We start from the raw sequence: 25,519 nt of genomic DNA, 5'->3' as shown, positions 1-25,519 counted from the left end.
ATATTTTTTTTATTCTAATGTTTTATTTAATTTTATCATTTTCATTTTTTTTAATTTATATTTTCACATTTATTTTTGCAATTATATTTTATTTATTATTTTATTATATTTAAGTATTTATTAACATTATATAATACATATTTATTATTGTTGTTATTGTATATTATAAATATTTAATAAAGACACTGTTAAGCAGTCATACGCGTATTTAAGTATTTATTAATATTATATAAATATTATTTAATTTTTTATTGTATTATTATTATTATATTTTAATGAATATTTATTTATTATTATTATTATTATTGTATTTTATAAATATTTAATAAAGACACTGTAATGCCGTCGTACTCATATACAAGTATTTATTAATATTACATAAATACTTATTTATTTATTTTTATTATTATTATTATTATTATTGTATTTTATAAATATTTATTATTTTATCTTATTATTGTTATTGTATTTTATAAATATTTATTATTTATTTTATTATTATTATTGTATTTTATAAATATCTAATAAAGACACTGTAACGCAGCCGTACGCGTATTTAAGTATTTATTAACATTATATAAATATTTGTTTCTTTTTATTATTATTATTAATGTATTTTATAAGTTCTACATGAATAAATACCTAAATATAAATGTATAAATATAGTTTATTCTAAATAACCCATGCAAGGACGTATAAACAATAATAAATCATAATATAGTAAAACACAGTTGATCCATTATCTTGTGTTATAAAGCGTTAATTAAATATTTGTATATTGTTTAATAAATGTTAATTAATTAAACTTCCCTCTCTCCGTCTCTTCTCCCCGCAGGAGGAGATGAACATGTGGATCTCGGCCATCTCCTCCGCCGTGTCGGGCGACAGGGTGGAGGTGACGCCCAGCAGCCACAGCACGCCGGCGCCCGCCAACCGCGCCCAGACGCTGCCGGCGTCCGTCGCCACCGCGGCTGCGTCGGCGGCCGAGTCCAGCCCGGGCAAACGAGAGAAAGACAAGGAGAAACGCTTCAGTCTGTTCAGCAAGAAGAAGTAGACGCTCCCTCCCCTCCTCCTCCTCCTCCTCCTCTTCCTCTTCCCTCTGGTGCTGTTTGGGGTCGCTCCACATTTTCGATCCATCTCTGGTCAAACATTGTGTCATTTGACCGTATTTTTCCGATCTGGCGTCCGCTCATAGCGACTGAAACTGTAATAACGAATAGAAAACCGGCTCAAAATGTAATTAAATTAACTTCTAAATGGATTTAAATGTACTGAAAACTCTTAATAACGTCTGATTCTGTAATAACGAACAGAAAAACAGCTCAAAATGTAATTAAATTAACTTTTAAACGGATTCAAATGTACTGAAAACTCTTAATAACGTCTGATTCTGTAATAACAAATAGAAAACCGGCTCAAAATGTAATTAAATTAACCTCTAAATTGATTTAAATGTACTTAAAACTGTTAATAATGTCTTTTAATGTAATTACAACAAGCGGAAGAGGGAAAAACATGCGGTTTTCATGAACGCGCTGCTCATTGGACGACCGGGACACTTCCCACAGCCCCCGGCGGTTCCAACATTAGCCGTTGCTATGTCAGATAAAATCCCAAACAGCCTCTCTCTCTCCTTTCCTCCCCCTTCCTCCTCTTCCTCCTCTTCCTCCTCTTCCTCTCAGTCAAAGCGTGACTCCAGCATGCAAGCTCCGAGCCAAAACTCTCCACTCTGTGCCTATCAACCGTCCGGTCCGGCTCAGAGCTATACGGCTGCAAACACACGCCACCCGTGTCCTCTGTTCAGTTTCTTTTTTGTAAGATAAGGAGAAAGGGGAAAAAATAAAAACAAACAATAAAACAAACAAACAAAAAGATCGGATTGGGAGGAAAAACACATTTTAAAGGGGTTCTGCAAACGCTTCAGGCGGCCGCCGCTCTCGGAAAAAGGTAGAAAAGCAGAGTTCGCCGCTGAACGACGACACGACGTGGAGGAGTTTCCCACAATATTCCTGTTTATTCTTCTTATTGCTATTATTTGTGTTTTCTATCTCCTGACGTTCTGCGTTTCTCATCGCCCCGGCTTTTTCCCGTCGACTATGCCTTTTTTCGGGTTCGTGTTTACGCTCCAAGTTTCTTTCTCTTCTTTCTTTCTTTGTTTTTTTTGGGGGGGGAAGTCGTAGGTAGTTCCTGTTTAGGCTCCACCCTGAGTTTTTGCGAGGCCTTGTCTTTGCGAGACGACGCGTATCCCTCCGTAGCGGGGACGACGGAGACCACGGCGCTGCGAACCTCTCGAAATTACGCCCTCAACGTCTTAAACTACGCAGAATCGCGTCGTGACGTTGAACTTCAAAGAGCAGAAAACTCCAAAGCGCACTAAATTAGCATCCTGTGCACTGAATAACTTCTCTGTCGGTTCCATTTGCACAACAAACGCCACGGAGAGCTGTGTATCTGTCGAGTCCCGGCGCGGTCTAATTCCTGCAGCTTCGCGGAGAGAACGCGGAGCAGAAAGCGGCTGTAGTTTGGAGCGTTACCCGCGGTGCTTTGAGCTGTATGTATAACTTGTGTATAACAAAATAAACCTGTGTTTAATTCCACCTATATTTACTACTACTAATAAAACCCGCCGAGCGTAATAAGCTTCATTCGAGTCGAACTTTTCCGTACCAGACGAAAGTCACGCGGAGTACGCTCTAAGTCTGAATGAAGGAGCTTTAGAGACGGACGCGCGGATGAATAAATAACCAGAAAGAATGTTTAAGTCGAACTTTAAAGCATCCGTTAAGGTTTATTTTCTACTCTGGTTACAAACATTTTCCTTCTTCCCTTCAGTTGATCAGAGTTCGTTTTTCGCGTATTTTCTGTTCCGCGGTTAAAGCTACGTACGTCCGCGGCCCGTTTAGTCCGGCGCGTACGGAGACGTAGGTGTACTATAGAAACAAAATTCCGTTAAGCGTTGCTGTTAAGTGGACAAGTTGGTTCTTATAAACAAAAAACAACATTAAAAAAAAGCATTTACTGGAAGTGAGTAATGTCGCAGAGTAATGGCCGCTTGCTTGTTGGCTTCAGCGCTCCATGTTTGAGTTTATTTTCGGACCTTTCGCCGAAAACGAGGCGAAATCTGTCGAGTTACGTGCCCGGTTTGTGTTCAGTACGGAAGTTACTTAATGACAAAACAAGGGATTCGAACTGTAATCGATCTGCAAGCGTGCGGAAACATATTTTTAAGGACGTAATTGTGACATTTATTGATGTTTACAGACCTCTTTGCGTGTGAACGGCCTTCCTGTCGCACGTTATCTTCAACATTAGCATGCTGTTGTTTTGGCCGTTCGTTTATGTTAGCGCGCCAAAACTTTGAACCAAACCTTGATGTTATTTGACTGAATCGCACCCGTTGATATCAACACGTACGTGAGCGTGTTTGGGGGGTTAAGGGCGCTGATCTACGGTCTGCTGAGTGGATTGCAACAGCCTGATATGGATGTGTACGACGCAAACACATGCTAGCTGACAGAAAAGGTGTGTTTTCGAACCCAAACTTCGCCCTTCAAACTTTACCTTGTGCGCGCTTTTCATTTTGTCGTTAATTAACTTCCGTACGAGCAGGAAAAGTGGCAGCAAAACCGCCGGACTGAGCCCCACAGTGTGAAAGGTGCATTGGGGTTTATTCCACAGCTGCTGGTGGTGACGGTGGTGGTGGTCGGTGGTCGGGTGGATGGTGCTCTCACTCGGTGATGGGTCCTGAAATGCTTCCTGTTTTTGTTTTTATTTCCTTTATGTTACATTCTCTGGCAATTTGATAAATATAGTGTGCATTCCTCTGTCACTGTAACCATAGTAACAAGATATTTCTTCATATTGCACAATCAATAATGCCACAGCGGGGTTGGTGGGTGGGGGGGTGGTTGGTTGGGGGGCGGGGCCTGGATTTGTAGGTGAGGTAGTCGGTGTGATGTGGACCAGGGGTCACTGCTAGTTGGATCTGCACCCGTAGACTTCTCCCCGTCTCTGTTACATATGTGCAAAAAAGCCATTAAAATGCTTTTAAAATGAACCAAACTGCCTGTTTGTTTTCTCTCGTGTGTGTGTGTGTGTGTGTGTGTGTGTGTGTGTGTGTGTGTGTGTGTGTGTGTGTGTGTGTGTGTGTGTGTGTGTGTGTGTGTGTGTGTGTGTGTGTGTGTGTGTGTGTGTGTGTGTGTGTGTGTGTGTGTGTGTGTGTGTGTGTGTGTGTGTGTGTGTGTGTGTGTGTGTGGGGTCACTAACAACAGTGTACGTGACAACCACAGACTGTATGAGCGTCTCCGTCAAGCTCCGTTCTCTCAACTTGATCCAGTCGTCCTCGCCTACGGGAGTCTCCATCTTGTCAGACTTTGACTCCGCCTCATCTCCTCTGACCAAAAAAGGGCATGTATGTGACGTTGGGGGGAGGGGCGTACGTCCATGTGGCTGACGTTTACCTCCGAGGAGAAGTGAGGGCCAGAGGCTAGCTGTCACTCAAGAGGCCACGCCCCTAATTATTCATCAACTTTAACATCCAATAAAATAAAAACTAGCCCCTCCCCCTCAGTGTTGCCATGGAGATATGAGCTAAACACACAGACTAGAATGTTCTTTTGTCCTTAAACAGGTTTAATGATGCTGTGTAAACGGCCTGTTTAACATGGGGCTCAATGAGAAACTGCTCTGTTATGAAACCTGCCCCTAGTGGACACTCAGAGAACTGCGTGCGTGCGTGTGTGTGTGTGTGTGTGTGTGTGTGTGTATTAACTAATTAACATTAAACAAACATAAGAGACTTTTAAAACATTGCCACTAAAGACAGAAAAAAAGGAGTTTTCTTGCACGAGTCTCATTTAATCTGTTTGTACACTTGGCTAAGACACACACACACACACACACATACATACACACACACACACACACACATACATGCACACATGCACACACACATACACACACACACACACACACACACACACACAGGACGAACGTATTACACATTTATAAACAAAATCATGACAAAAACCGATGAAAACACCACAAAAATTGATTCAAAACATTCATGTTTTTAACCGTTTTTGTTTTTTCATCTGTTTTTAGTCATTATTTTCATTTATTGTGGTATTTTGCATCTGTTTTAAGTTGGTTTTTAGTCATTTTTGTGTGTTTTTCATGTTTTTAGTCTTTTTTTGTGGTGTTTTCATCTGTTTTAAGTCGGTTTTTAGTCATTTTTGTGTGTTTTTCATGGTTTTAGTCGTTGTTGTGGTAACTAAAGACAGAAAAAAGGAGTTTTCTTGCACGAGTCTCATTTAATCTGTTTGTACACTTGGCTAAGACACACACACACTCACACAGACACACACACTCACACAGACACACACACACACAAACACACACACAGACACACACACACTGTAATCACATTAACTTTGGTATAAAAATCAACCGGTGAACACAAGTCACGTCATAAACACGTCCTGCTTTAAAAATAAACCCATGCGTCTGTGCATCTTTTATATTTCCATGTACATTTTGATACAAACATGTGAAAACAAACACGACCGGACGCAGAAAAACACACATTTACACACTAAGACTGATCTCAGTGCAGCGTTTTTACATCTTCCGCATATATATTAATGTCTCCGCGGACGCTCCTTGGCTTCTGTTTCATGTTGTTTCTGTTTATAACTGAGCGTCTGCAGCCGTCGTGCAGACACACATGCACTCTGCACGGTCCCTGAACGCCACACTGTTCTCCACCGTGTGACGGTTACTTCAGGGAAGTCAGGAAATCCGAGCGCGTCGAGGACGAACGTGTCGACGAATCACGTGAGTTATATTTGGATTGTTATTTTTTCATCACAGACGTTTTTTGACACTTTTCACAACAGTTAAAAGTTAATATTCCGACTTCCACACTAAATCAGGCATAAATAGCATTTAGATATTTATTTATTTATTTATTTATGTATTTAAATGAGGAGCTCTTTTCCAAAACAAAATTACATTTTTTACCTTAGGGCGCCCTCCCACTGTGCCTCCGTCCCGTGCCCCGTGCTTTAGGGTCCTTGTCCCCCCCTCCAGGCCCGTTTGTACTCACACTACCTGGGCCTCGGAGAATGCTTCTTGCTGCCTATACGTCATCACGCCGTAACACGTCACACGCATTGATGACGTCATGGCGATGCGTGGCTTTGTTTCCAGATCTTTCCGTAGACCTCAGAGTTTTTGTGCGTCTTGTCGACTGTTTTTGAATCTTTTCATCGACCAAATCTGCAGTAAACACTCCACCTCCGCATCACACCAACGTCAACCTTTCACCGCCATTGTTTTAAATGTCCGCGCATGGTCCCTCCTTCTTTTTTCTACGTCCCAACAGGCGCACAGGAAATGACCTCAGAACCGCCGTAGGCCTCGCGCTCGTACACGTGCAAACGTGCTTTACTAAAGCCCACCTCTCTCAGACGGGCCGTGGACGGCCAGCGTACCGCTCCTAGGCGCGGTACGGTTGCACTCACACTGGTCAAAGGAACCAGACTTTAGCTGAAAAAACGATTTTGGCCGGTTGTGAGTGCTCCCTAAGAGAGGTGGGCTTTAGTAAAGCACGTTTGCACATGTACGAGCACGAGGCCTACACACTCAGTCTGAACGTGTTGAACAGACGGATAAAACCAAAAACTCTCCCGCTTCAGAGCGCCGCCATGTTGGATCGCATAGAACGCTTGCTGGATTCTGATTGGTCGAGAGGACGTATCGCATTTAGGCTAAAAATAGGTTTGCCGTTGGTCGCGGTTTGGAAAGGAACTGCATCTTGAGACCATTTTAAACAAGGAAATATAGCAAAGTGGCACAAACTCCTCTCATCTTCAGCCTCTTATCCGGGGTCGGGTCTCGGGGGCAGCAGCTTTAGCAGGGGACCCCAAACTTCCCTTTCCCGGGCCACATTAACCAGCTCTAACTGGGGGATCCTGAGGCGTTCCCAGGCCAGTGTGGAGATCTAATCTCTCCACCTGGTCCTGGGTCTTCCCCGAGGCCTCCTCCCAGCTGGACGTGCCTGGAACACCTCCCTAGGGAGGCGCCCAGGGTTCATCCTTACTAGATGATCCTGAACCACCTCAACTGGCTCCTTTCAACGCAAAGGAGCAGCGGCTCTACTCCGAGTTCCTCACGGATGCTGAACTTCTCCCCCTCTCTCTAAGGGAGACTCCAGACCCCCTCCTGAGGAAACACATTTCACACGCTTGGACCTGGTTCTTTGGGTCCTGACCTGGACCTGGTTCTTTGGGTCCTGACCCAGCTTTCATGACCACAGGTGAGGGTAGGAACCAGGACTGAGGGTAGATCCAGAGCTTTGTCTTCCTCAGCTCTCTTTTCGTCACAACGGTGCGGTAGAGCGACTGCAGCTCCGCCCCCGCTGCTCCGATTCTCCGGCCAAACTCACGCTCCATCGTCCCCTCACTCGTGAACAAGATCCCGAGGTACTTGAACTCCTTCACTTGGGGTCAGGACTCATTCCCTACCTGGAGTACGCGTTACTTTTAAATTTGGCTTTTATGTCGTTTTGGAAAAGAGCTCTTCATGTGTTCCTCCCGACGTGGCGTTCTGCCGTCACGGTGCTTCGGAGGTTTCGTAGCAGCAAAGGAAACTTTTGTGAGTGAGTAAAAGTTAGAAACATTCTGAGTGTAGCACCAGACGGGGTACGAAACGTTTAAATCAAATATAAATAACGTACGAAAACAAACACAACCAGGTAGAAAGATCCAGAAAGGCACTTAAGTGTGATGACGGCGGACACGGGAAAGGCTCTTTGAGAGGAAGCGTGCGTTCAAATCAAAGCTTCTCTCGGTCGCAGACGAACGTGGAGACGCTGCGGTGAAGCAGGTCTTTCCGTGTTCCCGTTCAGGGGATCGAACCGTGAACCGTTAGTTTCCTGCCTCGACACCAGAACGGCGTCTTTAAGTCCCCGTCACTGGAGTCGGCTTTGTGTGTTTGTTGTCGTGTTGTTGCGTCTTCGTCCATCTCCAGCTTTGAATCTCCTCAGGTTCAAAGAAGGTTCAAGGTCGCCGGTTCGATTCCCTCTGGATCCACTTGTGGTGCTGTTAAGGCGCTTCGGGTAGAAAGCGTCACCAGATGGCAGAACTCTCCGTCTCCGTCTCTCGCCGCGTTCACAGGCATTTCCACACGAACACACTGCAACACACACACACACACACACACACACACAGTCACATGTCGTTCAGTAACACATGCCGTGTTAGCTCTTTAGCTTAGTTTTCATGTGTTTGGGTTCCTGGAAGCGTTACAGCAGGGGGGTCAAACTCTGGCCCGTGGGCCAAATCTGGGCCGCGGTGTGATTATATTTGGGCCCAAGATCAAATAGAAAAAAACACAAAAACGTGACAAAATTACTAAAAACTGATGAAAACACCACGAAAACGACTATGACGATGGTGTTTTCAGTCGTTTTCAGTCGTTTTCAGTCGTTTTTATGGCGTTTTCATCTGTTTTTAGTAGTTTTTTCACGTTTTTGTGGTGTTTTCATCTGTTTTTAGTAGTTTTTTCACGTTTTTGTGGTGTTTTCATCTGTTTTCAGTCGTTTTTGTGGTGTTTTCGTCTGTTTTTAGTCGTTTTTGTGGTGTTTTCATCTGTTTTTAGCCGTTTTTGTGTTGTTTTCGTCTGTTTTTAGACGTTTTTGTGGTGTTTTCATCTGTTTTTAGTCGTTTTTGTGGTGTTTTCATCTGTTTTTAGCCGTTTTTGTGTTGTTTTCGTCTGTTTTTAGTCGTTTTTGTGGTGTTTTCGTCTGTTTTTAGTCGTTTTTGTGGTGTTTTCATCTGTTTTTAGCCGTTTTTGTGTTGTTTTCGTCTGTTTTTAGTCGTTTTTGTGGTGTTTTCATCTGTTTTTAGTCGTTTTTGTGTTGTTTTCGTCTGTTTTTAGTCGTTTTTGTGTTGTTTTCATCTGTTTTTAGTCGTTTTTGTGGTGTTTTCATCTGTTTTTAGCCGTTTTTGTGTTGTTTTCGTCTGTTTTTAGTCGTTTTTGTGGTGTTTTCGTCTGTTTTTAGTCGTTTTTGTGGTGTTTTCATCTGTTTTTAGCCGTTTTTGTGTTGTTTTCGTCTGTTTTTAGTCGTTTTTGTGGTGTTTTCATCTGTTTTTAGTCGTTTTTGTGTTGTTTTCGTCTGTTTTTAGTCGTTTTTGTGTTGTTTTCATCTGTTTTTAGCCGTTTTTGTGTTGTTTTCGTCTGTTTTTAGTCGTTTTTGTGGTGTTTTCATCTGTTTTTAGCCCGTTTTTGTGTTGTTTTCGTCTGTTTTTAGTCGTTTTTGTGGTGTTTTCATCTGTTTTTAGTCGTTTTTGTGTTGTTTTCGTCTGTTTTTAGTCGTTTTTGTGTTGTTTTCATCTGTTTTTAGTCGTTTTTGTGGTGTTTTCATCTGTTTTTAGCCGTTTTTGTGTTGTTTTCATCTGTTTTTAGTCGTTTTTGTGGTGTTTTCATCTGTTTTTAGCCGTTTTTGTGTTGTTTTCGTCTGTTTTTAGTCGTTTTTGTGTTGTTTTCATCTGTTTTTAGTCGTTTTTGTGGTGTTTTCGTCTGTTTTTAGTCGTTTTTGTGGTGTTTTCATCTGTTTTTAGTCGTTTTTGTGTTGTTTTCGTCTGTTTTTAGTCGTTTTTGTGTTGTTTTCATCTGTTTTTAGTCGTTTTTGTGTTGTTTTCGTCTGTTTTTAGTCGTTTTTGTGTTGTTTTCGTCTGTTTTTAGTCGTTTTTGTGGTGTTTTCATCTGTTTGAAGCCGTTTTTGTGTTGTTTTCGTCTGTTTTTAGTCGTTTTTGTGGTGTTTTCATCTGTTTTTAGTCGTTTTTGTGTTGTTTTCGTCTGTTTTTAGTCGTTTTTGTGTTGTTTTCATCTGTTTTTAGTCGTTTTTGTGGTGTTTTCATCTGTTTTTAGCCGTTTTTGTGTTGTTTTCGTCTGTTTTTAGTCGTTTTTGTGGTGTTTTCATCTGTTTTCAGCCGTTTTTGTGTTGTTTTCGTCTGTTTTTAGTCGTTTTTGTGGTGTTTTCATCTGTTTTTTGTCGTTTTTGTGTTGTTTTCGTCTGTTTTTAGTCGTTTTTGTGTTGTTTTCATCTGTTTTTAGTCGCTTTTGTGGTGTTTTCATCTGTTTTCAGCCGTTTTTGTGTTGTTTTCGTCTGTTTTTAGTCGTTTTTGTGGTGTTTTCATCTGTTTTTAGTCGTTTTTGTGTTGTTTTCGTCTGTTTTTAGTCGTTTTTGTGTTGTTTTCATCTGTTTTTAGTCGTTTTTGTGGTGTTTTCATCTGTTTTTAGCCGTTTTTGTGTTGTTTTCGTCTGTTTTTAGTCGTTTTTGTGTTGTTTTCATCTGTTTTTAGTCGTTTTTGTGTTGTTTTCATCTGTTTTTAGCCGTTTTTGTGTTGTTTTCGTCTGTTTTTAGTCGTTTTTGTGTTGTTTTCATCTGTTTTTAGTCGTTTTTGTGGTGTTTTCATCTGTTTTTAGTCGTTTTTATGGTGTTTTCATCTGTTTTTAGCCGTTTTTGTGGTGTTTTCATCTGTTTTTAGTCGTTTTTGTGTTGTTTTCGTCTGTTTTTAGTCGTTTTTGTGGTGTTTTCATCTGTTTTTAGTCGTTTTTGTGGTGTTTTCATCTGTTTTTAGTCGTTTTTGTGTTGTTTTCGTCTGTTTTTAGTCGTTTTTGTGTTGTTTTCATCTGTTTTTAGTCGTTTTTGTGGTGTTTTCATCTGTTTTTAGCCGTTTTTGTGTTGTTTTCGTCTGTTTTTAGTCGTTTTTGTGTTGTTTTCGTCTGTTTTTAGTCGTTTTTGTGGTGTTTTCATCTGTTTTTAGCCGTTTTTGTGTTGTTTTCGTCTGTTTTTAGTCGTTTTTGTGTTGTTTTCATCTGTTTTTAGTCGTTTTTGTGTTGTTTTCGTCTGTTTTTAGTCGTTTTTGTGTTGTTTTCATCTGTTTTTAGTCGTTTTTGTGGTGTTTTCATCTGTTTTTAGCCGTTTTTGTGTTGTTTTCGTCTGTTTTTAGTCGTTTTTGTGTTGTTTTCGTCTGTTTTTAGCCGTTTTTGTGTTGTTTTCGTCTGTTTTTAGTCGTTTTTGTGGTGTTTTCATCTGTTTTTAGTCGTTTTTGTGTTGTTTTCGTCTGTTTTTAGTCGTTTTTGTGGTGTTTTCATCTGTTTTTGTGGTGTTTTCATCTGTTTTTAGCCGTTTTTGTGTTGTTTTCGTCTGTTTTTAGTCGTTTTTGTGGTGTTTTCATCTGTTTTTAGCCGTTTTTGTGTTGTTTTCGTCTGTTTTTAGTCGTTTTTGTGGTGTTTTCATCTGTTTTTAGTCGTTTTTGTGTTGTTTTCGTCTGTTTTTTGTCGTTTTTGTGTTGTTTTCATCTGTTTTTAGTCGTTTTTGTGTTGTTTTCATCTGTTTTTAGTCGTTTTTGTGTTGTTTTCGTCTGTTTTTTGTCGTTTTTGTGTTGTTTTCATCTGTTTTTTGTCGTTTTTGTGTTGTTTTCATCTGTTTTTAGTCGTTTTTGTGGTGTTTTCATCTGTTTTTAGCCGTTTTTGTGTTGTTTTCGTCTGTTTTTAGTCGTTTTTGTGTTGTTTTCATCTGTTTTTAGTCGTTTTTGTGGTGTTTTCATCTGTTTTTAGTCGTTTTTGTGTTGTTTTCGTCTGTTTTTAGTCGTTTTTGTGTTGTTTTCATCTGTTTTTAGCCGTTTTTGTGTTGTTTTCGTCTGTTTTTAGTCGTTTTTGTGGTGTTTTCATCTGTTTTTAGCCCGTTTTTGTGTTGTTTTCGTCTGTTTTTAGTCGTTTTTGTGGTGTTTTCATCTGTTTTTAGTCGTTTTTGTGTTGTTTTCGTCTGTTTTTAGTCGTTTTTGTGTTGTTTTCATCTGTTTTTAGTCGTTTTTGTGGTGTTTTCATCTGTTTTTAGCCGTTTTTGTGTTGTTTTCGTCTGTTTTTAGTCGTTTTTGTGTTGTTTTCATCTGTTTTTAGTCGTTTTTGTGGTGTTTTCATCTGTTTTTAGCCGTTTTTGTGTTGTTTTCGTCTGTTTTTAGTCGTTTTTGTGTTGTTTTCGTCTGTTTTTAGTCGTTTTTGTGGTGTTTTCATCTGTTTTTAGCCGTTTTTGTGTTGTTTTCGTCTGTTTTTAGTCGTTTTTGTGGTGTTTTCATCTGTTTTTAGTCGTTTTTGTGTTGTTTTCGTCTGTTTTTAGTCGTTTTTGTGTTGTTTTCATCTGTTTTTAGTCGTTTTTGTGGTGTTTTCATCTGTTTTTAGCCGTTTTTGTGTTGTTTTCGTCTGTTTTTAGTCGTTTTTGTGTTGTTTTCATCTGTTTTTAGTCGTTTTTGTGGTGTTTTCATCTGTTTTTAGCCGTTTTTGTGTTGTTTTCGTCTGTTTTTAGTCGTTTTTGTGTTGTTTTCGTCTGTTTTTAGTCGTTTTTGTGGTGTTTTCATCTGTTTTTAGCCGTTTTTGTGTTGTTTTCGTCTGTTTTTAGTCGTTTTTGTGGTGTTTTCATCTGTTTTTAGTCGTTTTTGTGTTGTTTTCGTCTGTTTTTAGTCGTTTTTGTGTTGTTTTCATCTGTTTTTAGTCGTTTTTGTGGTGTTTTCATCTGTTTTTAGCCGTTTTTGTGTTGTTTTCGTCTGTTTTTAGTCGTTTTTGTGGTGTTTTCATCTGTTTTTAGCCGTTTTTGTGTTGTTTTCGTCTGTTTTTAGTCGTTTTTGTGGTGTTTTCATCTGTTTTTTGTCGTTTTTGTGTTGTTTTCGTCTGTTTTTAGTCGTTTTTGTGTTGTTTTCATCTGTTTTTAGTCGCTTTTGTGGTGTTTTCATCTGTTTTCAGCCGTTTTTGTGTTGTTTTCGTCTGTTTTTAGTCGTTTTTGTGGTGTTTTCATCTGTTTTTAGTCGTTTTTGTGTTGTTTTCGTCTGTTTTTAGTCGTTTTTGTGTTGTTTTCATCTGTTTTTAGTCGTTTTTGTGGTGTTTTCATCTGTTTTTAGCCGTTTTTGTGTTGTTTTCGTCTGTTTTTAGTCGTTTTTGTGTTGTTTTCATCTGTTTTTAGTCGTTTTTGTGTTGTTTTCATCTGTTTTTAGCCGTTTTTGTGTTGTTTTCGTCTGTTTTTAGTCGTTTTTGTGTTGTTTTCATCTGTTTTTAGTCGTTTTTGTGGTGTTTTCATCTGTTTTTAGTCGTTTTTATGGTGTTTTCATCTGTTTTTAGCCGTTTTTGTGGTGTTTTCATCTGTTTTTAGTCGTTTTTGTGTTGTTTTCGTCTGTTTTTAGTCGTTTTTGTGGTGTTTTCATCTGTTTTTAGTCGTTTTTGTGGTGTTTTCATCTGTTTTTAGTCGTTTTTGTGTTGTTTTCGTCTGTTTTTAGTCGTTTTTGTGTTGTTTTCATCTGTTTTTAGTCGTTTTTGTGGTGTTTTCATCTGTTTTTAGCCGTTTTTGTGTTGTTTTCGTCTGTTTTTAGTCGTTTTTGTGTTGTTTTCGTCTGTTTTTAGTCGTTTTTGTGGTGTTTTCATCTGTTTTTAGCCGTTTTTGTGTTGTTTTCGTCTGTTTTTAGTCGTTTTTGTGTTGTTTTCATCTGTTTTTAGTCGTTTTTGTGTTGTTTTCGTCTGTTTTTAGTCGTTTTTGTGTTGTTTTCATCTGTTTTTAGTCGTTTTTGTGGTGTTTTCATCTGTTTTTAGCCGTTTTTGTGTTGTTTTCGTCTGTTTTTAGTCGTTTTTGTGTTGTTTTCGTCTGTTTTTAGCCGTTTTTGTGTTGTTTTCGTCTGTTTTTAGTCGTTTTTGTGGTGTTTTCATCTGTTTTTAGTCGTTTTTGTGTTGTTTTCGTCTGTTTTTAGTCGTTTTTGTGGTGTTTTCATCTGTTTTTGTGGTGTTTTCATCTGTTTTTAGCCGTTTTTGTGTTGTTTTCGTCTGTTTTTAGTCGTTTTTGTGGTGTTTTCATCTGTTTTTAGCCGTTTTTGTGTTGTTTTCGTCTGTTTTTAGTCGTTTTTGTGGTGTTTTCATCTGTTTTTAGTCGTTTTTGTGTTGTTTTCGTCTGTTTTTTGTCGTTTTTGTGTTGTTTTCATCTGTTTTTAGTCGTTTTTGTGGTGTTTTCATCTGTTTTTAGCCGTTTTTGTGTTGTTTTCGTCTGTTTTTAGTCGTTTTTGTGTTGTTTTCATCTGTTTTTAGTCGTTTTTGTGGTGTTTTCATCTGTTTTTAGCCGTTTTTGTGTTGTTTTCGTCTGTTTTTAGTCGTTTTTGTGGTGTTTTCATCTGTTTTTAGTCGTTTTTATGGTGTTTTCATCTGTTTTTAGCCGTTTTTGTGGTGTTTTCATCTGTTTTTAGTCGTTTTTGTGTTGTTTTCGTCTGTTTTTAGTCGTTTTTGTGGTGTTTTCATCTGTTTTTAGTCGTTTTTGTGGTGTTTTCATCTGTTATTAGTAGTTTTTGTGTTGTTTTCGTCTGTTTTTAGTCGTTTTTGTGTTGTTTTCATCTGTTTTTAGTCGTTTTTGTGGTGTTTTCATCTGTTTTTAGCCGTTTTTGTGTTGTTTTCGTCTGTTTTTAGTCGTTTTTGTGTTGTTTTCGTCTGTTTTTAGTCGTTTTTGTGGTGTTTTCATCTGTTTTTAGTCGTTTTTGTGTTGTTTTCGTCTGTTTTTTAGACGTTTTTGTGGTGTTTTCATCTGTTTTCATCTGTTTTCATCTGTTTTTAGTCGTTTTTGTGGTGTTTTCGTCTGTTTTTAGTCATTTTTATGGTGTTTTCGTCAGTTTTTAGTCGTTTTTGTGGTGTTTTCGTCTGTTTTTGGTCGTTTTTGTGGTGTTTTCATCTGTTTTTAGTCATTTTGTGGTGTTTTCATCCGTTTTTAATCATTTTTGTGGCGTTTTCATCTGTTTTTAGTCGTTTTTGTGGCGTTTTCATCTGTTTTTAGTCGTTTTTGTGGTGTTTTCATCTGTTTTCAGTCGATTTTGTGGTGTTTTCATCTGTTTTCATCTGTTTTCATCTGTTTTTAGTCGTTTTTGTGTTTTTTTCATCTGTTTTTAGTCGTTTTTGTGGTGTTTTCATCAGTTTTTTGTCGTTTTTGTGGTGTTTTCATCTGTTTTTAGTCGTTTTTGTGGTGTTTTCATCCGTTTTTAGTCGTTTTTGTGGTGTTTTCATCTGTTTTTAGTCATTTTGTGGTGTTTTCATCTGTTTTTAGTCGTTTTTGTGTTGTTTTCATTTGTTTGTAGTCATTTTTGTGTTGTTTTCATCTGTTTTTAGTCTTTTTAAAAAAAAACACAAAAAAAGTGAAAAAAACGACTAAAAACTGATGAAAAAAACACAAAAAAAATGAAAAAAACGACTAAAAACTGAAAAAAAAACACAAAAAAAGTGAAAAAACGACTAAAAACTGATGAAAAAACACAAAAAAAGTGAAAAAAACGACTAAAAACTGAAAAAAACACAAAAAAGTGAAAAAAAACGACTGAAAACTGAAAAAAAACACAAAAAAAGTGAAAAAACGACTAAAAACGGATGAAAAAACACAAAAAAAGTGAAAAAACGACTAAAAACGGATGAAAAAACACAGAAAAAGTGTAAAAAATGACCAAAAAACGGATGAAAAAACACAAAAAAAATGAAAAAAACGACTAAAAACTGATGGAAAAAACACAAAAAAAGTGAAAAAAAAGACTAAAAACGGATGAAAAAAACAAAAAAAGTGAAAAAAAACCAACTAAAAACGGATGAAAAAAACAAAAAAAGTGAAAAAAAAGACTAAAAACGGATGAAAAAAACAAAAAAAGTGAAAAAAAAAGACTAAAAACGGATGAAAAAAACACAAAAAAAGTGAAAAAAAGACTAAAAACTGATGAAAAAAACACAAAAAAATGAAAAAAAAGACTAAAAACGGATGAAAAAAACTAAAAAAGTGAAAAAAAACGACTAAAAACGGATGAAAAAACACAAAAAAAGTGAAAAAACGCCAAAAAACTGATGAAAAAAACACAAAAAAAGTGAAAAAAAAGACTAAAAACGGATGAAAAAACAAAAAAAGTGAAAAAAAACGACTAAAAACGGATGAAAAAAACAAAAAAAGTGGAAAAAAACGACTAAAAACGGAAGAAAAAAACACAAAAAAAGTGAAAAAAACGACTAAAAACGGATGAAAAAACACAAAAAAAGTGAAAAAAAAGACTAAAAACGGATGAAAAAACACAAAAAAAGTGAAAAAAAAGACTAAAAACGGATGAAAAAAACAAAAAAAGTGAAAAAAAACGACTAAAAAATTATGAAAAAAACACAAAAAAAGTGAAAAAAAGACTAAAAACTGATGAAAAAAACACAAAAAAATGAAAAAAAAGACTAAAAACGGATGAAAAAAACTAAAAAAGTGAAAAAAAACGACTAAAAACGGATGAAAAAACACAAAAAAAGTGAAAAAAACGACTAAAAACTGATGAAAAAAACACAAAAAAAGTGAAAAAAATGACCAAAAAACGGATGAAAAAACAAAAAAAGTGAAAAAAAAACGACTAAAAACAGATGAAAAAAACAAAAAAAGTGAAAAAAAACGACTAAAAACGGATGAAAAAAACAAAAAAAGTGAAAAAAAACGACTAGAAACGGAAGAAAAAAACACAAAAAAAGTGAAAAAAACGACTAAAAACGGATGAAAAAACACATAAAAGTGAAAAAAAACGACTAAAAACGGATGAAAAAACACAAAAAAAGTGAAAAAAACGACTAAAAACGGAAGAAAAAAACACAAAAAAAGTTAAAAAAACGACTAAAAACAGATGAAAAACCACAAAAAAAGTGAAAAAAACGACTAAAAACGGATGAAAAAAACACAAAAAAAGTGAAAAAAATGACTGAAAACTGAAAAAAAAACACAAAAAAAGTGAAAAAAACGACTAAAAACTGATGAAAAAAAACCCCAAAAAGTGAAAAAAACGACTAAAAACGGATGAAAAAAAACACAAAAAAGTGAAAAAAACGACTAAAAACTGATGAAAAAACAAAAAACAGATGAAAACACCATAAAAACGACTAAAAACAGATGAAAACAGATGAAAACACCACAAAAACGACTAAAAACAGATGAAAACACCATAAAAACGACTAAAACTAATGAAAATAACACAAAAATGACTAAAAACTGTTGAAAACAACACAAAATCGACTAAAAACAGATGCAAACACCACAAAAACGACTAAAAACAGATGAAAACACCACAAAAACGACCAAAAACAGATGAAAACAACACAAAAACGACTATAAACAGATAAAAACACCACAAAAACGACTAAAAACAGATGAAAACACATGAAAACACCACAAAAACGACTAAAAACAGATGAAAACAGATGAAAACACCACAAAAACGACTAAAAACAGATGAAAACACCATAAAAACGACTAAAACAAATGAAAACAACACAAAAACGAATAAAAACAGATGAAAACACCATAAAACGACTAAAAACAGATGAAAACACCACAAGAACGACTAAAAACAGATGAAAACACCATAAAAACGACTAAAACAGATGAAAACAACACAAAAACGACTAAAAACGGATGAAAACAACACAAAATCGACTAAAAACAGATGGAAACACCACAAAAACGACTAAAAACAGATGAAAACACCACAAAAACATGAAAAAACGACTAAAAACAGATGAAAACACCATAAAAACGACTAAAAACAGATGAAAACACCACAAAAACGACTAAAAACAGACGAAAACACCACAAAAACGACTAAAAACAGACTAAAACACCACAAAAACGACTAAAAACAGATGAAAACACCACAAAAACTTGAAAAAACGACTAAAAACAGATGAAAACACCATAAAAACGACTAAAAACAGATGAAAACACCACAAAAACCTGAAAAAACGACTAAAAACAGATAAAAACACCACAAAAACAACTAAAAACGGATGAAAAAACACAAAAAAAGTGAAAAAACGACTAAAAACGGATGAAAAAACACAGAAAAAGTGTAAAAAATGACCAAAAAACGGATGAAAAAACACAAAAAAAATGAAAAAAACGACTAAAAACTGATGGAAAAAACACAAAAAAAGTGAAAAAAAAGACTAAAAACGGATGAAAAAAACAAAAAAAGTGAAAAAAAACCAACTAAAAACGGATGAAAAAAACAAAAAAAGTGAAAAAAAAGACTAAAAACGGATGAAAAAAACAAAAAAAGTGAAAAAAAAAGACTAAAAACGGATGAAAAAAACACAAAAAAAGTGAAAAAAAGACTAAAAACTGATGAAAAAAACACAAAAAAATGAAAAAAAAGACTAAAAACGGATGAAAAAAACTAAAAAAGTGAAAAAAAACGACTAAAAACGGATGAAAAAACACAAAAAAAGTGAAAAAACGCCAAAAAACTGATGAAAAAAACACAAAAAAAGTGAAAAAAAAGACTAAAAACGGATGAAAAAACAAAAAAAGTGAAAAAAAACGACTAAAAACGGATGAAAAAAACAAAAAAAGTGGAAAAAAACGACTAAAAACGGAAGAAAAAAACACAAAAAAAGTGAAAAAAACGACTAAAAACGGATGAAAAAACACAAAAAAAGTGAAAAAAAAGACTAAAAACGGATGAAAAAACACAAAAAAAGTGAAAAAAAAGACTAAAAACGGATGAAAAAAACTAAAAAAGTGAAAAAAAACGACTAAAAAATTATGAAAAAAACACAAAAAAAGTGAAAAAAACGGATGAAAAAACACAAAAAAAGTGAAAAAACGACTAAAAACGGATGAAAAAACACAAAAAAAGTGAAAAAAACGACTAAAAACTGATGAAAAAAACACAAAAAAAGTGAAAAAAATGACCAAAAAACGGATGAAAAAACAAAAAAAGTGAAAAAAAAACGACTAAAAACAGATGAAAAAAACAAAAAAAGTGAAAAAAAACGACTAAAAACGGATGAAAAAAACAAAAAAAGTGAAAAAAAACGACTAGAAACGGAAGAAAAAAACACAAAAAAAGTGAAAAAAACGACTAAAAACGGATGAAAAAACACATAAAAGTGAAAAAAAACGACTAAAAACGGATGAAAAAACACAAAAAAAGTGAAAAAAACGACTAAAAACGGAAGAAAAAAACACAAAAAAAGTTAAAAAAACGACTAAAAACAGATGAAAAACCACAAAAAAAGTGAAAAAAACGACTAAAAACGGATGAAAAAAACACAAAAAAAGTGAAAAAAATGACTGAAAACTGAAAAAAAAACACAAAAAAAGTGAAAAAAACGACTAAAAACTGATGAAAAAAAACCCCAAAAAGTGAAAAAAACGACTAAAAACGGATGAAAAAAAACACAAAAAAGTGAAAAAAACGACTAAAAACTGATGAAAAAACAAAAAACAGATGAAAACACCATAAAAACGACTAAAAACAGATGAAAACAGATGAAAACACCACAAAAACGACTAAAAACAGATGAAAACACCATAAAAACGACTAAAACTAATGAAAATAACACAAAAATGACTAAAAACTGTTGAAAACAACACAAAATCGACTAAAAACAGATGCAAACACCACAAAAACGACTAAAAACAGATGAAAACACCACAAAAACGACCAAAAACAGATGAAAACAACACAAAAACGACTATAAACAGATAAAAACACCACAAAAACGACTAAAAACAGATGAAAACACATGAAAACACCACAAAAACGACTAAAAACAGATGAAAACAGATGAAAACACCACAAAAACGACTAAAAACAGATGAAAACACCATAAAAACGACTAAAACAAATGAAAACAACACAAAAACGAATAAAAACAGATGAAAACACCATAAAACGACTAAAAACAGATGAAAACACCACAAGAACGACTAAAAACAGATGAAAACACCATAAAAACGACTAAAACAGATGAAAACAACACAAAAACGACTAAAAACGGATGAAAACAACACAAAATCGACTAAAAACAGATGGAAACACCACAAAAACGACTAAAAACAGATGAAAACACCACAAAAACATGAAAAAACGACTAAAAACAGATGAAAACACCATAAAAACGACTAAAAACAGATGAAAACACCACAAAAACGACTAAAAACAGACGAAAACACCACAAAAACGACTAAAAACAGACTAAAACACCACAAAAACGACTAAAAACAGATGAAAACACCACAAAAACTTGAAAAAACGACTAAAAACAGATGAAAACACCATAAAAACGACTAAAAACAGATGAAAACACCACAAAAACCTGAAAAAACGACTAAAAACAGATAAAAACACCACAAAAACAACTAAAAACAGATGAAAACACCACAAAAACGACTAAAAACAGATGAAAACACCACAAAAAACGACTAAAAACAGATGAAAACAGATGTAAACACCACAAAAAACGACTAAAAACAGATTAAAACACCATAAAAACGACTAAAAACAGATGAAAACACCACAAAAACGACTAAAAACAGATGAAAACACCACAAAAACGACAAAAAACAGACAAAAACACCACAAAAACGACTAAAAACAGATGAAAACGCCACAAAAACGACTAATAACAGACGAAAACACCACAAAAACAACTATAAACTGATGAAAACAACCCAAAATCGACTAAAAACAGACGAAAACACCACAAAAACGACAAAAAACAGATGAAAACAACACAAAAACGACTAAAAACAGATAAAAACACCATAAAAACGACTAAAAACAGATGAAAACAGATGAAAAAACCACAAAAACGACTAAAAACAGATGAAAACACCATAAAAACGACTAAAACAAATGAAAACAACACAAAAACGACTAACTACTGATGAAAACAACACAAAATCGACTAAAAACAGATGAAAACACCACAAAAACAACTTAAAACAGATGAAAACACCACAAAAACGACTAAAAACAGATGGAAACATCACAAAAACAGATGAAAACACCACAAAAACGTCTAAAAACAGATGAAAACACCATAAAAACGACTAAAAACAGATGAAAACAACACAAAAACAGATGAAAACACCACAAAAACGACTAAAAACTGATGAAAACACCACAAAAACAGATGAAAACACCACAAAAACGACTAAAAACTGATTAAAACACCATAAAAACGACTAAAAACAGATGAAAACAACACAAAAACAGATGAAAACACCACAAAAACGACTAAAAACTGATGAAAACACCATAAAAAATACTAAAAACTGATGAAAACACCACAAAAACAGATGAAAACAACACCAAAACGACTAAAAACAGATGAAAACACCACAAAAACGACTAAAAACAGACGAAAACACCACAAAAACGACTAAAAACAGATGGAAACACCATAAAAAATACTAAAAACTGATGAAAACACCACAAAAACAGATGAAAACACCACAAAAACGACTAAAAACAGATGCAAACACCACAAAAACAGATGAAAACACCACAAAAACGACTAAAAACTGATGAAAACACCATAAAAACGACAAAAAACAGATGAAAACAACACAAAAACAAATGAAAACAACACAAAAACGACTAAAAACAGACGAAAACACCACAAAAACGACTATAAACAGATGGAAACACCATAAAAACTACAAAAAACAGATGAAAACACCATAAAAACGACTAAAAACAGATGAAAACAGATGAAAACACCACAAAAACGACTAAAAACAGATGAAAACACCATAAAAACGACTAAAACTAATGAAAATAACACAAAAATGACTAAAAACTGTTGAAAACAACACAAAATCGACTAAAAACAGATGCAAACACCACAAAAACGACTAAAAACAGATGAAAACACCACAAAAACGACCAAAAACAGATGAAAACAACACAAAAACGACTATAAACAGATAAAAACACCACAAAAACGACTAAAAACAGATGAAAACACATGAAAACACCACAAAAACGACTAAAAACAGATGAAAACAGATGAAAACACCACAAAAACGACTAAAAACAGATGAAAACACCATAAAAACGACTAAAACAAATGAAAACAACACAAAAACGAATAAAAACAGATGAAAACACCATAAAACGACTAAAAACAGATGAAAACACCACAAGAACGACTAAAAACAGATGAAAACACCATAAAAACGACTAAAACAGATGAAAACAACACAAAAACGACTAAAAACGGATGAAAACAACACAAAATCGACTAAAAACAGATGGAAACACCACAAAAACGACTAAAAACAGATGAAAACACCACAAAAACATGAAAAAACGACTAAAAACAGATGAAAACACCATAAAAACGACTAAAAACAGATGAAAACACCACAAAAACGACTAAAAACAGACGAAAACACCACAAAAACGACTAAAAACAGACTAAAACACCACAAAAACGACTAAAAACAGATGAAAACACCACAAAAACTTGAAAAAACGACTAAAAACAGATGAAAACACCATAAAAACGACTAAAAACAGATGAAAACACCACAAAAACCTGAAAAAACGACTAAAAACAGATAAAAACACCACAAAAACAACTAAAAACAGATGAAAACACCACAAAAACGACTAAAAACAGATGAAAACACCACAAAAAACGACTAAAAACAGATGAAAACAGATGTAAACACCACAAAAAACGACTAAAAACAGATTAAAACACCATAAAAACGACTAAAAACAGATGAAAACACCACAAAAACGACTAAAAACAGATGAAAACACCACAAAAACGACAAAAAACAGACAAAAACACCACAAAAACGACTAAAAACAGATGAAAACGCCACAAAAACGACTAATAACAGACGAAAACACCACAAAAACAACTATAAACTGATGAAAACAACCCAAAATCGACTAAAAACAGACGAAAACACCACAAAAACGACAAAAAACAGATGAAAACAACACAAAAACGACTAAAAACAGATAAAAACACCATAAAAACGACTAAAAACAGATGAAAACAGATGAAAAAACCACAAAAACGACTAAAAACAGATGAAAACACCATAAAAACGACTAAAACAAATGAAAACAACACAAAAACGACTAACTACTGATGAAAACAACACAAAATCGACTAAAAACAGATGAAAACACCACAAAAACAACTTAAAACAGATGAAAACACCACAAAAACGACTAAAAACAGATGGAAACATCACAAAAACAGATGAAAACACCACAAAAACGTCTAAAAACAGATGAAAACACCATAAAAACGACTAAAAACAGATGAAAACAACACAAAAACAGATGAAAACACCACAAAAACGACTAAAAACTGATGAAAACACCACAAAAACAGATGAAAACACCACAAAAACGACTAAAAACTGATTAAAACACCATAAAAACGACTAAAAACAGATGAAAACAACACAAAAACAGATGAAAACACCACAAAAACGACTAAAAACTGATGAAAACACCATAAAAAATACTAAAAACTGATGAAAACACCACAAAAACAGATGAAAACAACACCAAAACGACTAAAAACAGATGAAAACACCACAAAAACGACTAAAAACAGACGAAAACACCACAAAAACGACTAAAAACAGATGGAAACACCATAAAAAATACTAAAAACTGATGAAAACACCACAAAAACAGATGAAAACACCACAAAAACGACTAAAAACAGATGCAAACACCACAAAAACAGATGAAAACACCACAAAAACGACTAAAAACTGATGAAAACACCATAAAAACGACAAAAAACAGATGAAAACAACACAAAAACAAATGAAAACAACACAAAAACGACTAAAAACAGACGAAAACACCACAAAAACGACTATAAACAGATGGAAACACCATAAAAACTACTAAAAACTGATGAAAACACCACAAAAACAGATGAAAACACCACAAAAACGACTAAAAACAGATGAAAACACCACAAAAACAGATGAAAACACCACAAAAACGACTAAAAACAGATGGAAACACCATAAAAACTACTAAAAACAGATGAAAACACCACAAAAACAGATGAAAACAACACCAAAACGACTAAAAACAGATGAAAACACCACAAAAACGACTGAAAACAGATGAAAACACCACAAAAACGACTAAAAACAGATGAAAACACCACAAAAACTACTAAAAACTGATGAAAACACAACAAAAACGACTAAAAACAGATGAAAACACCACAAAAACGACTAAAACAAATGAAAACAACACCAAAACGACTAAAAACAGATGAAAACACCACAAAAACGACTGAAAACAGACGAAAACACCACAAAAACGACTGAAAACAGATGAAAACACCACAAAAACGACTAAAAACCGATGAAAACACCACAAAAACTACTAAAAACTGATGAAAACACAACAAAAACGACTAAAAACAGATGAAAACAACACAAAAACGACTAAAAACTGATGAAAACACCACAAAAACGACTAAAACAAATGAAAACAACACAAAAACGACTAAAAACTGATGAAAACACCACAAAAGCGACTAAAACAAATGAAAACAACACAAAAACGACTAAAAACTGATGAAAACACTACAAAAACGACTAAAAACAGATGAAAATGCCACAAAAACGACTAAAAACAGACGAAAACACTACAAAAACGACTAAAAACAGATGAAAACAACACAAAAACGACTAAAAACAGATGAAAACACCACAAAAACAACTAAAAACAGATGAAAACACCACAAAAACGACTAAAAACAATTGAAAACACCACAAAAACAACTAAAAACAGATGAAAACACCACAAAAACGACTAAAAACAGATGAAAACACCACAAAAACAACTAAAAACAGATGAAAACACCACAAAAACGACTAAAAACAGATGAAAACACCACAAAAACAACTAAAAACAGATGAAAACAACACAAAAACGACTAAAAACAGATGAAAACACCACAAAAACGACTGAAAACAGATGAAAACACCACAAAAACGACTAAAAACAGATGAAAACAACACAAAAACGACTAAAAACTGATGAAAACACCACAAAAACGACTAAAAACAGATGAAAACACCACAAAAACGACTAAAAACAGACGAAAACACTACAAAAACGACTAAAAACAGACGAAAACACTACAAAAACGACTAAAAACAGATGAAAACGCCACAAAAACGACTAAAAACAGATGAAAACGCCACAAAAACAACTAAAAACAGATGAAAACACCACAAAAACGACTAAAAACAGATGAAAACACCACAAAAACGACTAAAAACAGATGAAAGCACCACAAAAACAACTAAAAACAGATGAAAACACCACAAAAACGACTAAAAACAGATGAAAACACCACAAAAACAACTAAAAACAGATGAAAACAACACAAAAACGACTAAAAACAGATGAAAACATCACAAAAACGACTAAAAACAGATGAAAACACCACAAAAACGACTGAAAACAGATGAAAACACCACAAAAACGACTAAAAACAGATAAAAACACCATAAAAACGACTAAAAACAGAAAGTTTGTGTAAATACGTAAAAAGCCGGAGCGCGTGGTCCGCGGTGCTGGCGGCGTTACCTGCAGTCGTCTCCGCCCGTGCTGATCACGTACTTGTCCTCGTGGGA

The 25,519-nt window shown here is 34.8% G+C and overlaps 2 protein-coding genes across 4 annotated transcripts in view; one reads left to right on the top strand and one right to left on the bottom strand.

Moving 5' to 3' along the window:
- Nucleotides 1-3,883, top strand: part of LOC310953469 (spectrin beta chain, non-erythrocytic 1-like) — a 129,391-nt gene extending 125,508 nt beyond the window's left edge. For both annotated transcript variants that reach the window (XM_083922509.1, XM_083922508.1), the window contains one exon: nt 836-3,883. In XM_083922509.1, the coding sequence (XP_083778635.1) occupies nt 836-1,054 (219 nt within the window). In that variant the 3' untranslated portion in view covers nt 1,055-3,883. The remainder of the gene's footprint in view (nt 1-835) is intronic.
- Nucleotides 3,884-8,070: 4,187 nt separating this feature from the next.
- LOC310953470 (echinoderm microtubule-associated protein-like 6) overlaps nt 8,071-25,519 on the bottom strand; it is a gene marked incomplete at its 5' end in the record, with an annotated part of 77,010 nt that continues 59,561 nt past the window's right edge. For both annotated transcript variants that reach the window (XM_083922510.1, XM_083922511.1), the window contains 2 exons: nt 8,071-8,196; nt 25,473-25,519. The exon at nt 25,473-25,519 is cut by the window's right edge and continues 54 nt beyond it. In XM_083922510.1, the coding sequence (XP_083778636.1) occupies nt 8,172-8,196; nt 25,473-25,519 (72 nt within the window). In that variant the 3' untranslated portion in view covers nt 8,071-8,171. The remainder of the gene's footprint in view (nt 8,197-25,472) is intronic.

This window comes from Echiichthys vipera (assembly GCF_963691815.1).
Source record: "Echiichthys vipera genome assembly, chromosome: 11".
NCBI lineage: Eukaryota > Metazoa > Chordata > Actinopteri > Perciformes > Trachinidae > Echiichthys > Echiichthys vipera.
The sequence above is the reverse complement of the archived record's forward strand: the minus strand, read 5'-3'. Positions and strand labels throughout refer to the sequence as shown.